At 43.0% G+C, this 18,773-nt stretch overlaps 1 protein-coding gene across 1 annotated transcript in view; it reads left to right on the top strand.

The window, feature by feature from the left end:
- Window positions 1-18,773, top strand: part of LOC126253687 (intraflagellar transport protein 172 homolog) — a 305,113-nt gene that overhangs the window by 108,187 nt on the left and 178,153 nt on the right. The window contains exon 13 of the mRNA XM_049955213.1: window positions 6,767-6,913. Within this exon, the coding sequence (XP_049811170.1) occupies window positions 6,767-6,913 (147 nt within the window). The remainder of the gene's footprint in view (window positions 1-6,766; window positions 6,914-18,773) is intronic.

Consider the following 18,773-nt stretch of genomic DNA (forward strand, 5'->3'; position numbering starts at 1 on the left):
GATGTGGGCACATTCAAATTCGCCTACCAAACCAAGAAAAGCCTCGCAAGATTTTTCTGCCAGAAAACTGATGGCAACGGTGTTTTGGGATGCCAAAGGGGTGTTGTTGGTTGAATTCATGGAACGTGGTACGACCATTAATCAAGACGTGTACTGTGAAACAATAAAAAAGTTACGACGGGCTATACAGAACAAACGCCGTGGTATGCTGACTTCCGCTCGCAGAACAACGGCCCTTCTTGAGTCCTTCAAGTGGGACGTTATCAACCATCCACCTTACAGCCCAGACCTGGTGCCAAGTGATTATCACCTCTTCATGCATTTGAAGAAATGGCTCGGGTCACAGCGGTTTGATGACGACGAAGAGCTCAAAGATGCGGTCACAGGCTGGCTCCAGGCACAAGCGGGTGATTTTTATGCAGAAGGAATTTCAAAGCTTGTGAAGAGATACGATAAGTGCCTCAATCGCTATGGAGACTATGTAGAAAAATAGTGCAAAGATGTAGTTGTAAGATGTATATATTAAAATATTTTTATTTAACTTGGTGTATTTTTTTAAATCAACCGGAGGTTACTTTCTGAACGGCCCTCGTATATCTTCACCCACAGCTACTTCTCCTTTGAAAGCTTTACCTACAAACAAATCCGGTGTATGGCTACGGGCACCTGCATGGCACCATCGTATGCTAACCCATTCATGGGCCATCTGGAGGAATCATTCCTTAACACCCAGAAACCTAAACCCCTCACCTGGTTCAGATTCATTGGTGACATCTTTGTGATCTGGATTGAGGGTGAGGACACCCTATCCACATTCCTTTAGAACCTCAACAGCTTCTTCCCTATTTGTGTCACCTGGTCCTACTCAGCCCAACAAACCACCTTCCTAGATGTTACCTCCACGGCAAAGATGAATACATCAGTACCTATGATCATATCAAACCTACTGACCACCAGCAATACCTCCACTTCGACAGCTACCACTCATTCCATACAAAGAAGTCCCTTCCATACAGCCTAGCCACCCATGGTTGTCACATCTGCAGTGACAAGTGATCGCTCACGAAGTATACTGAGGGTCTCACTGAGGCCTTCACAGACTGTCATTATCCACCCAACCTTGTACAAAAACAAATCTACTGTGCCTTATCTTTCAAGACTCCCGCAACCTCCCAAAGTCTCACCATCTGGCCACAGAGGAGCATTCGCCTCGTAACTCAGTACCACCCGGAACAGGAGCATTCATGCCTCAGATCTCTGTAATAGACTTAGATGCAAGACCTGTCCCATACATCCTCCCACCACCACCTACTCCAGTCTGGTCACAAACTTCACCTAACCCCTGGCGGCAGAAGGCAGATGCTGACAGTAGTAATTTATTGTACCCAAGAAACATTGGAGTTCTTTGTAAGTAGCCGGATGCGGCAATGACGTGATGGCCTACACGCGGGGTTTGGGAGGCTGTATTCCATCTGTGGAGATTGTGTAACCCAAAAATGTGACAGAAGACTGGCGCAGTTGGAATTTGCCCTTGTTGATCTTGACGCTGTTGGAGTTCAAGGCCTGGAGGACCTTGGATAAATGATTTTTATGTTCCTCAGCCGAGTTGCTGAAAATGAGTATGTCATCCAGATATGCAAAGCAAAACTCGAACTGTTGCAAGATTGTGTCGATGAAACGTTGTCATGTTTGTGCCGTGTGTTTCAGGCCGAACGGCATGAAGTTGTATTGGAACAAACCGAGTGGCATGATAATAGCTGTCTTTGGAATGTCTTCCGGTGCTATGGGAATCTGGTGATAGGCACGTTTACAGTCAATAACACTGAAGATTGTGGCGCCCAATAGCATAATGAGTGACATCGTTTATGTTCGGCACTGGGTAATTGTCCATGATGGTATGAGCGTTTAAACATCTGTAGTCGCCGAACATTCAGAAAGAACCGCTGTTTTTGGTGATGAGGCGAATCGGTGAGGACCAGTTGCTGTCCAACGGTTACAGGATACCTGCCTCCAAAAGTTCATTAGTTTGCTGCTGGGCCGCGTCCAACCTAATGGGGTTGAGGTGTCTAATCTTGTGCCTAATAGGAGGGCTGGTAAGTGGTAACTATCTTGTGTGTTGTTCCGTCAGTGACGGAAGAAATGAGAACTGCACACTAGACTGAGCAATATCCTGACGTGAAGTTTTTGGACAAGTGAGGCACGACGAAGTGTAACTGTTAGTGCGAGTGGGAAAAGGCAGCATGAAAGTCACATGTCTATTACGTGAGCACGGCATGCGTTTGTTTCGAGAGGTCAGCTGAGCATGCAGCACGGAGCAGATCGGGATGCGCAGCGACGATCTGTTGTCAGCCTTGCCTTGGGTAACCAGCGCGGGCAAGAGAGGCATTGGCGTCATGCGGGGAACAGTGATGGCCGCCGAGTCACATGGCTGGCGCACGAGAGAGGGGGAACTTTTATTAACACGTGGGACGGCTGCCTGCGCTGTGGATGTGGTTGTATCGCACACACGACTGTCATTAGAAGCACTGTTTGAAACACATGGCACTGAACATGGCGAGCGCGTCAGGGGTGCAGTGTCTACTGGATGCGAATCGTCACACGCAGTTAATGTTTTTGGACCAAGCTGCTGAGTGTCCGAGCTGGTGTCTGCTGGAGAAACAAGGTTAGGTGGCAGTACTGTGGACTGCAGTTTCAGCAGCGAGGTATGTGCTGTGACGAGCTTGTTGTAAGTGTGTGCTGTTTGTTATTTCAGCTCGTCGTTTTCCCGGTGGAATTGTGCCACTGAGTCGTATTCTGACAGTAGGTTAGTGACGCAGGTCACAACATCGCTTGTGAGGGCGGAGCACTTGCGTACTAACTCACATGCCACGAGAGAAACAGAACGTGGAACATAAGTGCAGGTGCACAGTGTCTGAGTTTTAGTGGGATGGTGTAGCACCGAGACCTGAACCACGTTTGGAGAGAGTTTGTAATGGGACAAAAAATCCATACCGAGAGTTGGTTCATCGATGTCAGCAATGTAGAAAGTCCATGGAAAACACAGAGAAGGATATGTATGCACCGTAACTTTGACAGAGCCTGAGGTTTGTAACGTTGATGCGTTGACAGCTCGCAGAAGTGACCTCGTCAGTGAAAAGATGGGGGGAGCCATCGATATAGGTATGATAGACACGTCAGCACCAGTGTCGACTAGGAAAATGAGCCGTGACGAAATGTCAGTTACGTATAAACAACTGCTTGTCTGGGCGGACGAGTGGACAGAGTGCAATGTATGGAGACACCTGTGAGGTTCCCTGCAGGACTCAGCGTCGTTTGGGTCCTGCAGTCAGCTTGGGTGCTGGCAAGGTAACTGGCACTTCGTAGCATTATCGCCGAAAACCTTGTGGTACAAGCAGTAGGGATGAGCCGGATGTGGTGGTGGTGCTGACTGCGGCAGCAGAAGAGGCTTGTCCTTGTTGATTTGTTCTGGCGTGTATACCAGCATGTATGGTGCGTGGGCGATCCTGGAATGTTCGGATGCTGGAGAGAGCAAGAGAATACTGCCAGGTGGTGTAGAAAGCATGGATGTGGAACAAACTCTGCCTCTGCCAGCAGACGGCAGGTAAACAGGAGCAGATGTGCCGAACAGTGGTGAGTGGTGAGCTGGTCGGTGTTCTCATATTAATGCATACAGCTTGGCTGCGATGCGGAGATGAGAGCCGATTGACTTGAAGGAGTGTGGTAGCAGGTGAATCTGTGGGTCGGTAGGCAATTTGGCGGACCATACTGCCCACAGAGTGACGTCCAGCATTGTCTGCTCACTCACGAGCAACTGAAGGCGGCACCAGTGTTGTGATGGAGTTCAGTCCCCTATGTGTTCCTTGTACAAGATCTTGATGATTAATTCTTGTGGTGAGCAGGCGAGTCGGTCCATGATCATTTTCTTCATGAACTCCTACTTCGATGGAGGCGGTGGCGAGAGGAGTAGATCGCAAATTAAGTCTGAGTGATCATGGAGGTGCATGACGAGACACAGGAATTTAGAGTTGTCATCGGACACATGATGCAACTCAAAAAAATGCTCAACAAGCGCAAACCCTGATACAGGGTTGTCTTGATGTAAAGGAGGCAGCTTCGGCAGACGACCAGGGGAAGGGGACGAAGGGGGCTTCAGTGTCCCTTGGAAAACCATCTGGTCCGTGGTTGGAGGGGCCGTACAGCAGACCGGCACAGTAAGCGTAGGTGTGTTACTGGCTAGCACTTCCGTAGAAACGACGGGTTGCATTGTCCTTGATGTGTCGCAAAAACACGATGCAGCTGGCACGGTCGGTACTGTGGGAACAAGCGGTTGCGCAATACGTGCGGGGGTCCCGTAAACTGGACCAGAGATTACAGGTATTGAATTGAATTGACTCACCCCAGACATAATGCGGAAGGCAAGCGTGGCAGACACAGGCGGTGCTGTAGGAGAGGCGAGCGGCTGAGCGACCGAAACCGGGGCCCCCTGCGAGAGGGGATGGGGAGGGGTGTGTGACAGGGGGCTGTGGGTCGGTAACTTGTATGACCAAAGTTTAAGTTCTTCTTAAGTGAGCATGGAGAATTGTGTACACTAAAATGTTCTTGATTAGTTTGCCAATGAGGCAAAACTGGAACAGGTTGTGGTTGATAGTGGCCGGGTGCATTTTGCAGTAATGGCGGTGCTGCACATGGCACAACAGTAACTGTTATTGTGGTCCGTTGAAAGTCAAAGTATGTGTGCGAATGTAGATCACTTTTAGCGCTATACGATTGATCAGTAGGTACACAGTTCTGAATATTATTCACTTCACACTCCACATGTTGGTGAGCACAGTCCAGCAACACGAAACCTGAATCCATTGTTTGTGTTAGCGGTATAGCACTCGACCGTTGTAGAGCGACAAAGTTTGAAGTTAACGTGGCTGGAGATCGCGAAACACTGTGAATTAATGTAGAACCGGTCGTTGACGAAGGAATAAAGATGTCCAGCAATCGTTGTTGTGCTTCCAAATCTTTGAACAAAGCATTGGATGAGCTAGCCATGGCGTTGTGCGCATAACTTGTTGATTTGCAACACCTGGCGTGGAAGTCGCGGAAGACGTAGAAACTTCGGGGTCCCCAGTATGGGAACGGGATACAATTATCAGTTGAATGCAATAACTATCCCCATTAAATTCCACATAGACATATATTTCGCAGTAAGTCATATATGTATACACAGCTTGCGATACAGAACAGAACTAAAAACTAACATGGAGGCTTGGCAGAGCAATAAGAGTCCAAAGCTGGTGTTAATCGTGGTCGATACAACCTATCGACGCCACAGCATTATCATCAGAACTGTTTCAAATTGACAGATACAGTTATCTTTTTGTTTTACAAGATTTAGAAAACTGAAATGGAATGAAGGAAGGAGTGGGTACTGTGAATAAATGCTGAGATGGAAGGAATTAACGTAAATTAAGGCCAGGTGGGTGGCGAGAACGAAGGTTAGGTTATGTTAGGTTAGGTTGTTTTAGGTGTAGGTGGTAACTAAAACTACAACATGTCCTTGGTTCTCACCATCCACCTGGCCTTAATTTAATTCCTTCCGTCTTCACATTTATTCACAGCAACTACTCCTTTCTTCACTCCATTTCAGTTTTCTACATCTGTCATTTTCTGACTTGTCTATTTTTCACCATACTCACTCCCACCTCTGTTACATACAATGCACTTAGCTTTTCTCTTTTATTAACTCGTGCACAATGTTTTGCTGATAATTTCTGTCATGCATATTAACCTGTCTTCCACCTTTAAGCTCTCAGGATTTCAAATCTCGTCCAGTGCAGTCCCCAACAATCAGTCTTTTTTTCTCATCCCGTCCAATAAGTCTCCCCTGACTGGGGGGTTCTGGGTGACTTTTTTAAACTGTACCCCTTTCCCTAATTCTCTCCAGTTCTGCTGGCCACTGTGGCCGAGCGGTTCTAGGCGCTTTAGTCCAGAACTGCGCTGCTTCTATGGTCGCAGGTTCGAATCCTGCCTCGGGCATGGATGTGTGTGATGTCCTTAGGTTAGTTAGATTTAAGTAGTTCTAAGTCTAGGGGACTGATGACCTCAGATGTTAAGTCCCATAGTGCTTAAAGCCATTTGAACCATCACCTCCAGTTCTTTTCCTTCACCCTCTTCTTTCCCCTTCAACTCTTCTGCCAGAAGAAGGCGCCACTGGCTCAGAAAGCTTGTGAAAGTTCAGTCATTGTGTGTGTGTGTGTGTGTGTGTGTGTGTGTGTGTGTGTGTGTGTACCTCTGCCACTGCTTGGTGAGTAGATTTTTTTTCTGTCCATTTACATTATATTATAAAGTTAACAGGATTGCTGGCCAGGACATTCCTTCCTGAGGGAGAGAGGGATATAGAGTGTGGATGATTAAGAACGATAGGTGGATCACTCAGACACCAGGATGGAGCGGATTCATTTTGAGTGAGGACAAGGGAGGCGTTGCTGTTTTACTTGATTTTTAGTGATATTGACAATACATTAAACAACTATCTCTTGTTTCAATTTCACAGTCTATTTTCTGCTGTTAAGAACTGTCCAGCCATTCTGTATTATATTTATTAGTTTTCTCAGTTGAATTTTCCCTTGATGCAATATTAAGAAATCCTCATAATTTAGTTTTCACTGCTTCTTTTGTTGGCCTAAAATGGATTCCAAATTTTAGCTTTCCTGTTAATTTTCTTTGTTATTTTTAGAAACAAATTAGATGTTTTCTAAATTTTAAATTTTTTCAGGTGGTAATGGAATGCTGTGTCCTGATGTGTTGGCTCGTATGGCAATGTTCAATAAAACATTCAAAGAAGCTGAAGCCATATATATTGAACACAACAATCTTGACAAAGCAATTGAAATGTACCAGAAACTTCACAAATGGGATGAAGGTAAGACATGAGTATTTAGTAATTGTTAATTCTCATACTCTAAATTACTATACAGGCAGGATAAAAAATTATACCTGTTGTTTCTTGTCTCACACTGGCCTAACAGTAGTCAATAATGATGGATTAATAATGTACTGGTTAGGTCTCTAGGCAGTTTCTTCAGGGAACAGAAGCAAATAAGGATGGGCAGGGTATAAAGGTACGTTGGAGCCTCGGAAGAGGTAAGTATGAATATATTTATGGAAAATCAAAGATGAAAGTCGAGCAGTTATGAAACAGGGAAGATGCTGGGTGGCATACTGTATTGTAAAAATAGTCGGTTACCAGGTGAATGTTCAGACAAAATGCTTCCTCTGAGGTTGTGAAGCAGCTATTGGAATGGACCACATTATGCTGACAATGCTGATTTATTTGGTCCTTGGTAACAATTTGCTGGATGAATGAATGGGTGGATAATTGATTAATGGCCATACAGACATGGGAGCCTGTGCAATGTAGGCAGAAGCTGGTGGATTGTGTCACTGATTTGGAACTTAACCGTATGTGTGAAACTTAACCCTGTGTGTGATGGGGTAGCAATTGGAGTGATAATGCTGGAATAAGAGATATTTTGTATTTGTTTTGGGCAGCTCTTGCATCTGTGTTTTCCATGTGCATATGACATATGACAGAAGCTGGGAACAACAGCGGCACAGGATTAGATAAAGAAAGTATCTCTGCTGGATAAGTGGTAAAACACGATTGTTAGTGGCATAGGGGGGGGGACGGGGGGGGGGGGGGGTTAGATGTGAGGATATTCCACATTTTAGGGCACAATTAAAGAGAGTCAAAGTCTTGTCAGGTCTCAGTTGGTTTGGTTTTAAGTGCTACATTGTGAGTAAAGGAGAAACAGTTATGGGTGAGGATATAGTTAGTTACTCTGAAGTCAGCTGAATGATGAGAGAGGTAGTGTATGATGGTTACAAAAGTACACGTACTGGTAATGTTGATGTAAAAGGAGATGATACTTCTGTTATCATCATTATTTTAACTCATTTATTCTTCTCATGAGAATAATGTTCATTTCTATTAGTTTTTCTTTGTTCATTCTGCTACTCTTCCCTGTTTTTGGTACTTTGGAAGTCATATCACAGATCATATAATTGCTATTTCTTTGTGAGTTCCATCTCCCCTTTAGACAACCAACTGACAAGCAACTTAGGGTCACTATCACACTTTGCAACTTTACTTCAGCACCATTAGGTAGCTTGACATTGTGGAAGGCATTGAAATAGATATGATATAGAGGGGAATGATATATTAGAATTATGGAATAATGGTACAACTGCTTAACAGTAATTTTATTTCAATCTGTAGTTAGCATGCAATCAGTAGTTAACACTCATGAACTTCATATGGCTAAGGTTGGCTTTAATACTAATCTACTACATTTTACAGGTCTCCACTGGGTAACTGGGAAATTTTCATGAAAAATTTTGGTGGATTATTGTGCTCTCTGTCGGACAGAAGGGAGGGACTATCAGCCTGTGGTAATTTTGATGTAAATTTCTTGAACGTATCTGACAGGAAAAATGATCCAGAGATGCTGTTACCTACTTATAATGTAATAGTAATCATAGATTTCACTTCCAGAGTTGCCCACAATAGTAGTATTCTTACAAAGAGCAGACGTTAAATAAAGACATGCCTATCATGTGATCAATGAACGGTCAGATCATAATGCACGGTAGTCATCTAATGTAACTTTGCTCTATGTACAGATCAGAAACACTAAGATAACAGTGAAAAGTAATTGTTTTTTATTTATTTATTGTCTTTTTTTGCATATAGTCACCAACTGGCGACTTTTGCAAATGTCATAGCATTTTTATACAATTTTTGTACAAAGAATAGGAATTTGCAATTCACATTTACAAGAAGCCACTTAAGGGTGACACACGTGGCAATATATGGTACAGTACTTCATAATGCAACATACAGTTGTTTCATAGTATAGGTATCTGAATTTACAGCACGTTGTTACAAAAATAATATAATTACACTCACCTCAGAATAGTACATTGTATAGATGGAAGAGTTAGGTCTACTTTTAATATCAGTGTTCATTCAGTGAGAACAAACATCTGAGAGTTAAGAATGATTTAAATTCCCTTTTGAATACTTTACCTCTGTGGCATCTTATAGCACTTGGCAGTTTGTTAAACCATATCTGACCATTTATCCAAGGTCTATGATCAGTTGTCTTTAGTTTAGTTCTGTTTGTGAAGAAGCAATCTTTTTGTCTTCTGTTATGGGCATGCACATCAGAGCACTTCGCTTCATTATTTTTATGGTCCACAAAGAATGTTATTAGTTTGTACAGATACAAGGAGTATACAGTTAGATATTTATGTTGTACAAAGGTTTCCCTACATGGATCTCTGTATCCTAGTCGATGCATGGTCCTGATTGCTCTTTTCTACAGTGTTAGGATTCTGTTCATGTTTCTCTCAGCAGCACATCCCCATACCTCTATTCCATAATTAATATATGCAAATATTGTCCCAAATAAGCAGTTTTTAATGTCTGTTCAGAGACTAATTTTGATAGTTTGCTAATTAAGTGCAGTGAACTTCTGATTTTATTGCATACAACATTGGTATGTACTACCCATCTAAGATTTTTGTCTAGGTATATCCCCAAAAATTTACATTTGTCACTGTCTACTTTTTTGATGCCACTTATATTATCAATACAGGTTTGGTATGAATTACCTAGTTTAAATGGTAATAGCTGGGATTTACTAATATTGACTTTTAGACCTTGATCATAGAAGTAAGTAGTTATTTGACTTAAGCCATCAGTTGCAGCCAATGTCAAATCATTAGTTTGTTTGCAAAAGAACAAAAGTGAGGTATCATCTGCATAACTTACTAGTTGGGAGTGTGGAGGTGCCTCTAAATCATTAATGTAGACCAGGAAAAGGAAAGGGCCCAATACGGAGCCCTGAGGTACACCTTGTTTTACTGTTTCGTAGCTGGACTGGAAATGTTTGATCTGACCATTAATTTCATAACTCAGCTTTGTACACTGCTGACGATAGGTTAGATAAGTGATCAGTAATTGTATGGATGTGGCATTTATATTGTAAGTTTCCAGTTTGCTTAGTAGTAGTTCATGGTTCACTGAGTCAAATGCTTTAGTAAGGTCTAGAGTAGGAAATCTACTCAGCATGCAGCAGCAGGAGTACACACATATAAAAAAAAAGCTTTTAGGAATAGAAGCTTTCGGAGCCAGTGGCTCCCTCTTCCAGCAGAAGGGTTGAAGGGGAAGGAAGAGGGGTGAAGGAAATGGACTGGAGAGATTTAGGAAAAGGGAAAAGAGTTCGGAAAAGTCACCTAGAACCCCGGGTCAGGGGAGTCTCACCCGGGAATGAGAAGAAAAACCAGATTGTTAGGGACTGCACCGGACAAGATTTGAAAATCAGAGAGCTTAAAATGGGAGACAGGATAATATGCAAGACAGAGATTGCTGTAAAACGTCATGAATGAGTTAATAAGAGTCAAAAGCTTAGTGCATTTTATGTAATAGAGGTGGTAGGAGGACGGCAAAAGATAGGCAGGCCAGAAAATGAAAGATGTAGAAACTAAAATGGAGTGGAGAAAGGAGTAGTTACTGTGAAGAAATTCTGAGATGGAAGAAATTAATGTAAATTAAGGCTAGGTGGTTGGCAAGAACCAAGGACATGTTGTAGCACTAGTTCCCATCTGTGGAGTTCTGAGAAACTGGTGTCTGGGGGAAGGAGCCTGATGGCGCATGTTGTGAAACAGGCACCAAGGTCACGACTGTCATGTTGTACAGCATGCTCTGCAACAGGAAATTGTGTGTTGCTGGTATACACACTCTGCCTATGCCCATTCATCCTAACTTATAATCTGATGGTAGTCATGCCAATGTAAAAGGCCGAACAATGTTCACATAACAGCAGGCATATGACACGTGTAGCTTCACAAGTGGCTCTCTCTTTGATAGTATATGTTTTGCCTGTTACAGGGCTGGTATAGGTGTTCCCTGGTATAGGTGCTAGCTGGAGTTTGTGTAGGGCAAGTGCTGGAGAGGGGACAGACAAATCGGTTGGAGCCGTAGGGTAGGGAGATGGATGCAGAGGGAACGTAGGGTCTGACAAGGATATTGCAGAAACTGGGAGGGCGACAAAAAGCTATTCTAGGTGTGGTGGGCAAAATCTCGAACAAAATGGATCTCATTTCAGGGAATGATTTTAGGAAGTCATGGTCTTAAATCATACCCTGGAATGAGATCCATTCTATTGAGATTTTGCCCAGCACATCTGGAATAGCTTTTTTTGACCCTCTTGTGGGGCGGCGGGTGGAATAATTTTTAATGTTCCTATTATTTATTTAATGCTGTTGTTTCCCGTTCTCAACACTGGCTCTCTAACTACAATATTGGCAACCAGAAAGTGATTAGGAAAACGTGAAGCCTGTAATTAGAATTCCTAGTGCCCACTTCATCTGAGAAATACATTTATAGCTACAGCTTATAGCTCTGAGGAATTAGGAGATTGTCTGGGACTCATAATCAAAAACCATTCTCTCTAAAATGTTCACTATATTCTGAAAGTCACAGACCAAAAAGAATTCCACACAATCCAACTACCAGAGCAGTTCACAGTCTAATGCGCTGATGCAACTATAACTGTTCAAATTAAATGTTTAAGTGAATGCTCGCCATAATTTGATGATAATGTTCATCAAACTCCACGCTAATAATGGTAGAATGCCTGTCCTGTGGCGGCATTTGAAAATACGACATACGCAAACTAAAGATAGATCATTAACGTCATCCCAAAATTAACACTTCACTCGAAAACAATTTCATGATTACGCGTATCCCGAGTAACTTATTACGGCATCCGAGGCTGTTTATATCAATGATACCAATGCGACGCGACTCCCGGCACAGGTGGTGCGCTAATCAGCGTCTGGAGAGAACTGGGGCCTTTTTTCTCTCCTGCAGCGTTCTTACATATAAAGCCGCGGTGCGGACGGCTAAGGGAACGCCTGATCAAATCTGCTCTCCCGACTAGCCGCTGGGCTAGTAATGCACCACTTTAAGTTATCGAATAAATCATTGCTTCCTTTGCTGATGGCCAAAGAAGCTCCCCATTTAAATGTGCAATCAGCACACAGGTAAGTAATCATAATAAAAGTCTGACATGCCTAAGTCAAATATTTTGGGCGAGATAATTAATTTAATTACACTACACGCAGTAGACGAGCTCTGAACTTGCCCTTTGGAGATACGCTATCGCTACAGTTTTATAGTTATTCAGTTGAAACTTCTCACATCTTTATGATTGTAGCGGATCTCCCTTCTACTTAAATTTAAACATCCTAGCTTTATTTATTCGCCTACTTAATCTATCTTGCTTCCTTAATTTCTAAGACAAAAACTAGAAAATCATGAATTTCAACTAAAATTTTAATTTGTGAGATCCAGAATACTGTTTCTACTAAATTATTATGCAAACTGTTTCTACTAAATTAATATGCAAACGGAATCTAAATATAAATTTTTAAGTTTCTAGCTCTTTTCTGTTGCGCCAATGATTTTTACAGAAAAACATCAAAATTTCAAAAATGGTTAAAGTTATTGAACTGATATCCAACACATATTGATTTTGTATTACTCCTGACATGCTAGAAATATTTCAGGTTATTTACTTCATTTTAAAGTATTGCGCAATATTTATGACGTCAGAGCTAGTTACAACGGACTAGGCTGGCACACAATGGAAAGACTGATGTGAATTTTATAAGGCGTGAGTATGCTGCTTCCCTACACTCTGAATCTCTGCAATATCTTTGTCAGACCCTACACTCCCTCTGCACCCATCTCCCTACTCTATGACTTCTACTCCTGTGACGGCTCCCACTGCAAGACTTGCTCTATGCACCCTCCTACCAACACCTTTATCAGCCCCGTAACAGGCAAAACATATACTATCAAAGGGAGAGCCACCTGTAAAGCTACACATGTCATATGCCTGCTGATATGTAAACATTGTTCGGCCTTTTACATTGGCATGACTACCATCAGATTATAAGTTAGGATGAATGGGCATAGGCAGAGTGTGTATACCAGCAACACACAATTTCCTGTTGCTGTACGACATGACAGTCATGACCTTGGTGCCTGTTTCACAATATACTTCATCTGGATTCTTCCCCCCAAATATCAGTTTCTTAGTACCCCACAGTTGGGAACTAGTGCTACAACATTCCTTGGTTATCACCCACCTGGCATTCATCATTAATTTCTTCCATCTCAGCATTTCTTCGCAGTAACCACTCCTTTCTTCACTCCATGTTAGTTTCTACATCTTTCATTTTCTGACCCATCTTATGTTTCTCCGTCCCCGTCCCACCCCTTATTACATACAATGTGCATAGCTTTTCACTCATATTAACTCATTCATGATGTTTTAGCAGTAATCTCTGTCTTCCACATTACCTTGTCTTCCATCTTAAGTCTCAGGTTTTCAAATCTCATCTGGCGGAGTTCCCAACCATCAGTCTTTGCTTCTCATTCCATCTGGTAAGTCTCACTTAACCATGGGTTTTGGGTGACTTTCCCGAACTCTGTCCCTTTTCCTAAATCTCTCCAGGCCTTTTCCTTCACCCCTGTTCCTTACCTTTCAACCCTTCTACCAGAAGGAGCCACTGGCTCTGAAAGCTTGCATACCTAAGATCTTTTCCATATGTGCGTTCTCCTGCCGTTGCTTGCTGAGTAGATTTTTTATCTATCCAATTACTTTATACTGTCAATAATCAATTATTTTCAGTGTTACAAGGTAACAGTAAGACCGATTAATGACAAAACTACTGAAGATTTTAAAGAAAGCTTAAAAAATGTTGACTGAAGCGAATTTTTAAATGAGCCTGGTGCTAGCTTGAAACTGAATATATTCTGTAATGAGTTTGTGTCCGTGCAAATAGACTTTTTGTGTTTGCTGCCAGATCATATTGTGTAAATCGCACAATATTTCATCAATGCAAGTGCTCAAGATTTTCAGGTGGTGGTAGTTGCTACAAGGTGTGTCTGACGATAATCCCGCTGTGGTGTCGAAATTTACGAGGTCCAGAGCAGGCAGTATGCATGCATGGGAAGATGCTTGCAGTTGGAGGAAAGCAGGTCTCCTAGCCGCAGAAAGGCCTTCTGCACATGTGCTGTGGGCAATGACTGTGCTGCCGGATGTTCCTGAGGCTAAAAGCTGAATTAAATCTCAGCAGCGTGTTGCGTTACATCATGAATCAGAAGTTCTCGTTTTCCCTGTTTTGATTTAATGGCAGCCAGTGCTGGATTCCAGGATACTCTAATTGAATACCTGCATCCCTGTTGACAAGATTGTCCACTGTATGGATATGTATGGCCTCCTTAACAACACAGTCCCAGGAAGATTATGCTGGGGATATAATTCCAGTCTTTTCGTAAAACATATGATGCCCGTGTTGAAGCAATGCTCTGCTACCACTGATTTATCAGGTTGCCCCAGGCCTGTGTGACGATGATGTTTGACACAATGTTCTTGCACAGTTCTGCATGTCCGCCCAATATAAGATTTTGCACATTGGCATGGTATCTTGTACATGCTGTATTTCCTAAGATCAAGGTCATCTTTGACCAAACACAATTCCTCAGTTTTGCTGGTGGCTGAAAAACACACATGATGTCATGTCTTTTGAGGGTTCTTTCTATTCATGAAGGTATGCTGCCAAAATAGAACACCATTGCAGTGGGTGCCTCTACATCTTTATTTACATCCCAGCTTTGAATTTGCTTAGAACGGAATGCTTGGCAAATCTGTCTGTCGGAATAGACATTCTGTCGGAATACCATTCTTAGGTGTTATAGCTCACCAGGTAGACTGTCGGCATCTGAGACCACATGTGCTCTGTGCACCAAAGGGCACAAGACACTAAGTCATTGCGCAGAGTGATGACAACTTGCGGCGTGCAAATAAAACTCCATATGAGCTGATTGGAAATAGACACTATGTCGTAGTGTACCATCAGCTTTTCTTCTAAGTATGACATCCAGGAAACGCAAAGTGCCATCATTTACCACTTCCATTGTGAACTGTAAATTGGGATGGAGTGAGTTCAGGTGCTGGAGAAACACAGGTAATGTCTCTATTCTTTGGGGCCAGACCACAAACGTATCGTCTACATTCCGCCAGAAGCAGGATGGTTTGAGACTTGCCAACTGCAGTGCCTTTTCCTCAAAGTGTTCCATAAAATAGTTGGCTACCTTGGGAGACAGAGGACTTTCCATGGCGACACCATTCACTTGTTCAAAATACTGGTCATTGAATAAGGAATAAGTTGAGGTAAGTACATGTTTAAGCAATGCCACAATGTCTTTCTCAAACTGGCTGCTGATAAGGTGTACAATATCAAAGCTAACCAAAAGATCCAACGGTTGTAGCTTAAGTGTCTTCAGACATCCTATGAAGTCCCCTGAATCCCAGATATGATGATCACACTTGCCTATAGGAGATCACAACAGTGTAATAAAATTTTTGGCCAGAAAATGGGTAGGAGTTCCAATGTTGCTCACCAATGGGCAAAGAAGAGACCCATCCTTACGTATCTTGGATGGGCCAAAAGTATTGGGGTAACTGCAGCCTGTTGGTGTAGGCTCTTAATCACGTTAGAAGAAATATAACTCTTCTTGAGAAGATCTAATGTTTTTCTCTGATCTTGCCAGTCAGATCCTCTCTTAGCTTGTGACAGGCAGGATCATCAAGCAGCGCCTCCATCTTGCTGTTGTATTCAACTTGTGAAAGAAGGATGGTGGCGTTCCCATTGTTGGCAGGTAAAATGACGAAATCTTTGTCCATTCTCAAGTCTTGCAGAGCCTTCCTTGCTGCTGAGCTGATGTTAAACTTTCTTGGTGGGCCCTTGTTAAAATTTAGCAGGTGTCGCTCCTAATCTCTACTGCAATGTCACTGGGATGTTTCAAAATTGCCTGTTCTATGCCAGCTATGACATCTCAGATTGGAGGTGTCTGTTGTGTGGGTGCATAGTTCAAACCTTTCTTGAGCACTGCAACAGCTGCCTCATCCAGGATTCTATCTGTGAGATTAAACACAATGTGTCGACGTGGTGTATTCCCTTCTTGTGACTGGGCCTCGAGATGAGTATACTTTGACATTTGGCGAACCTTGGCTTGTTGTTTTGACCACTCAGCTAGCTCTCAGGTGGCACTATCTGTCTAATCCCAGAATACAGCTGAGAGTTTTGAAAAGAATTTCAGCTGCAGTGACAGTAATTTCGTGGAGACCATGTGCAGTTCCTGTCTTATATAACGTACTCTCTCTCTCACTAGAGCTGCACTCACCTGCTGTTTAATTCTAACAGTGGCTGCAGAGCCAATATTATGTTTTAAATTTAGCAAACATTGGGACAGTTTGTTTGTCATGGCATCTCAATAAAAACGCCATAGTGCACAACAGTCTACCTCTCTTATTACACAACTTGTCAAACTCATGTATGTCATTGGCCATCTCCTCCCCATAGAGTTACCAGATGTGACTTTTCAGGCTTTCCTGACAGATCTGTTGCAAATACACTTCTCAGGTTTGCCGCTGGATCATATTGTGTAAATCGCACAATATTTTATTGATGCAATTTCTCGACATCTTCAGGTGGTGGTAGTTGCTGCTGCCACTGCTGCAACGCACAACTGATGATAATCTCACGGCAGCATCGAAATTTATGAGACTGGGAGCAATGCGATGCTTCTGATGCCCCCTACTAGGAGCCGCAGAAAGGCCTCCCGTGCATGCACTGTAGGCAACGACTGTGCTGCCAGACGCACCTGCAGTTAAAAGCTGAATTAAATAGTGGTGTAGTGACTGGTTGGAGTCTCATCTCAATTTGTTTGGTAGTATATCGATTGGAGTCCATCTCAATTTGTTTGGTAGTATATCCAGAAACAGAGCAAGATGAAGCAAAGAAGGTGGTGTACCTGCCCTGTGCTGGTTCTATTTCTGTCAGAATCAGTAGGATCCTCTGTAAACACAACATCAAGTGTGTTTTCTGTCCCTCCGGCAAGATCAGGGGACGGGTAGGAAATGTTAAACATGACCTGGGGTTACGGAAACCAGGCATTTACAATATACCTTGTCAGTGTAGCATGTCCTATATTGGCCAGACGACAAGAAGCAGTGGATATCAGGTGCAACGAACATCAAAGGCACACCTGATTAAGACAGGTGATGATATCTGCCATTGCTGAACACTGTTTAGAACTAGATCATGCCATGAATTATGATGAAAGCAAAATTCTAGCACAGGCACCCAGATTTTGGGACAGTGTTATAAGGGAATCGATAGAGACAAAAGTAACTGACAATCTCATGAACTGCGACATGGGGTGCCAGATAAGCAGAGTCTGGGATCCTGCTCTGGGATTATTAAAGGAGCAACAGGGACAGCTGCAGCTGTCACTCGGGCGTGTATCCACTTGCTAGCGAAAAGTAGAAACAAATCAAATGCCAGCATTTTGGGATAGTGTTATAAGGGAATCGATAGAGATAAAAGTAACTGACAGTCTCATGAACTGCGACATGGGGTACCAGCTAAACAGAGCCTGGGATCCTGCTCTGGAATTGTTGAAGGAGCAACAGGGACAGCTGCAGCACTCCATGAATAGAAGAGCTGAAGGCATGGATATAGAAAACGATCCCCAGACAGAGTGCAAGGCTCTACGAAGATGGAACGTCCGGGAGCGAGTCCAGCGGGTGCGGACCACAGAGGGAACATCCAGAACTACGGTGGACCGAAAGTGGAATGGCGATGCTCCAGAAGATCGCAGTGAGTGGGAAAGGCCCACAGGATGAATGCCTGGCAACCCAGACAGAACTCCAAACGCACTAGGCCGAAGATGGAACACTCAGGAGCAGGTCTGGTGGGCACGGACCACAGAGGGAACGTCCAGAACCATAGCAGATAGAAAACGGAATGGTAGTGCTCCAGCAGGCCGCAGCGAGTGGGCGGAGACTGCAGAGGGAATGCCTGCAACCGCCAGTGGAGGGGGAAGTCCACACACATAATTACTGGACCAGGTCCTCTCAAGCAGCAGTCTCTGGTCACACCTGACGAAGGTTACGAGCTATGTTACTGAAATATTGTGCAAAAACGATGCTGATATCCGGCAGAACACCCGACAATCCAAGTTGTCATCTCCATAATGCTTTCACACTTACTAAATGAATGTGATGAAACTTTTTGCTCTTTCTTTGATATTCTCTATCTCTTCTGTTAATCATAGCTGGTAAGGATTCCAGATGAGCACCACTGAAGAATTGTTCGAATGAGTGTTTGTAAGTCACTTCTTTTGTGAATGAGTTACAGTTCCTTAGGATTCTTCAGATGAATCTCAGTCTAACATCTACTTCTCCTACAATTAATTTTATGAAGCAATTCCAGTTTTGCATAACTTCTATCATATTACTGTTTCCAGTGATTGATCGTCAACAGTGTAATTGAACAGTGCATTTTGTTGCACTTGCTGCTATTTGCAACTTTCCCATATACAACAGCAACATCCGAAGCAAACCTTGCAAAACTTCTAGTATTATCCATAAGACATTTATACGTATTTTGATAATAATGGCCCAATAACACTCCTTTGGGGTATTCCTGAAGTTGCTTTTATATGTGAGAGTTTCACTCCATCAAGAACAATGCGTCAATTTCTTTCTGCTAGGAAGGTCTGAATACACTCAAAAACCTGGTCCAGTATGCATTAAGCTCATCTTTTTGTAACTAAGTGACAATGTGGATCTGTACTG

The sequence above is a fragment of the Schistocerca nitens genome, chromosome 4 (genome assembly GCF_023898315.1).
Source record: "Schistocerca nitens isolate TAMUIC-IGC-003100 chromosome 4, iqSchNite1.1, whole genome shotgun sequence".
NCBI lineage: Eukaryota > Metazoa > Arthropoda > Insecta > Orthoptera > Acrididae > Schistocerca > Schistocerca nitens.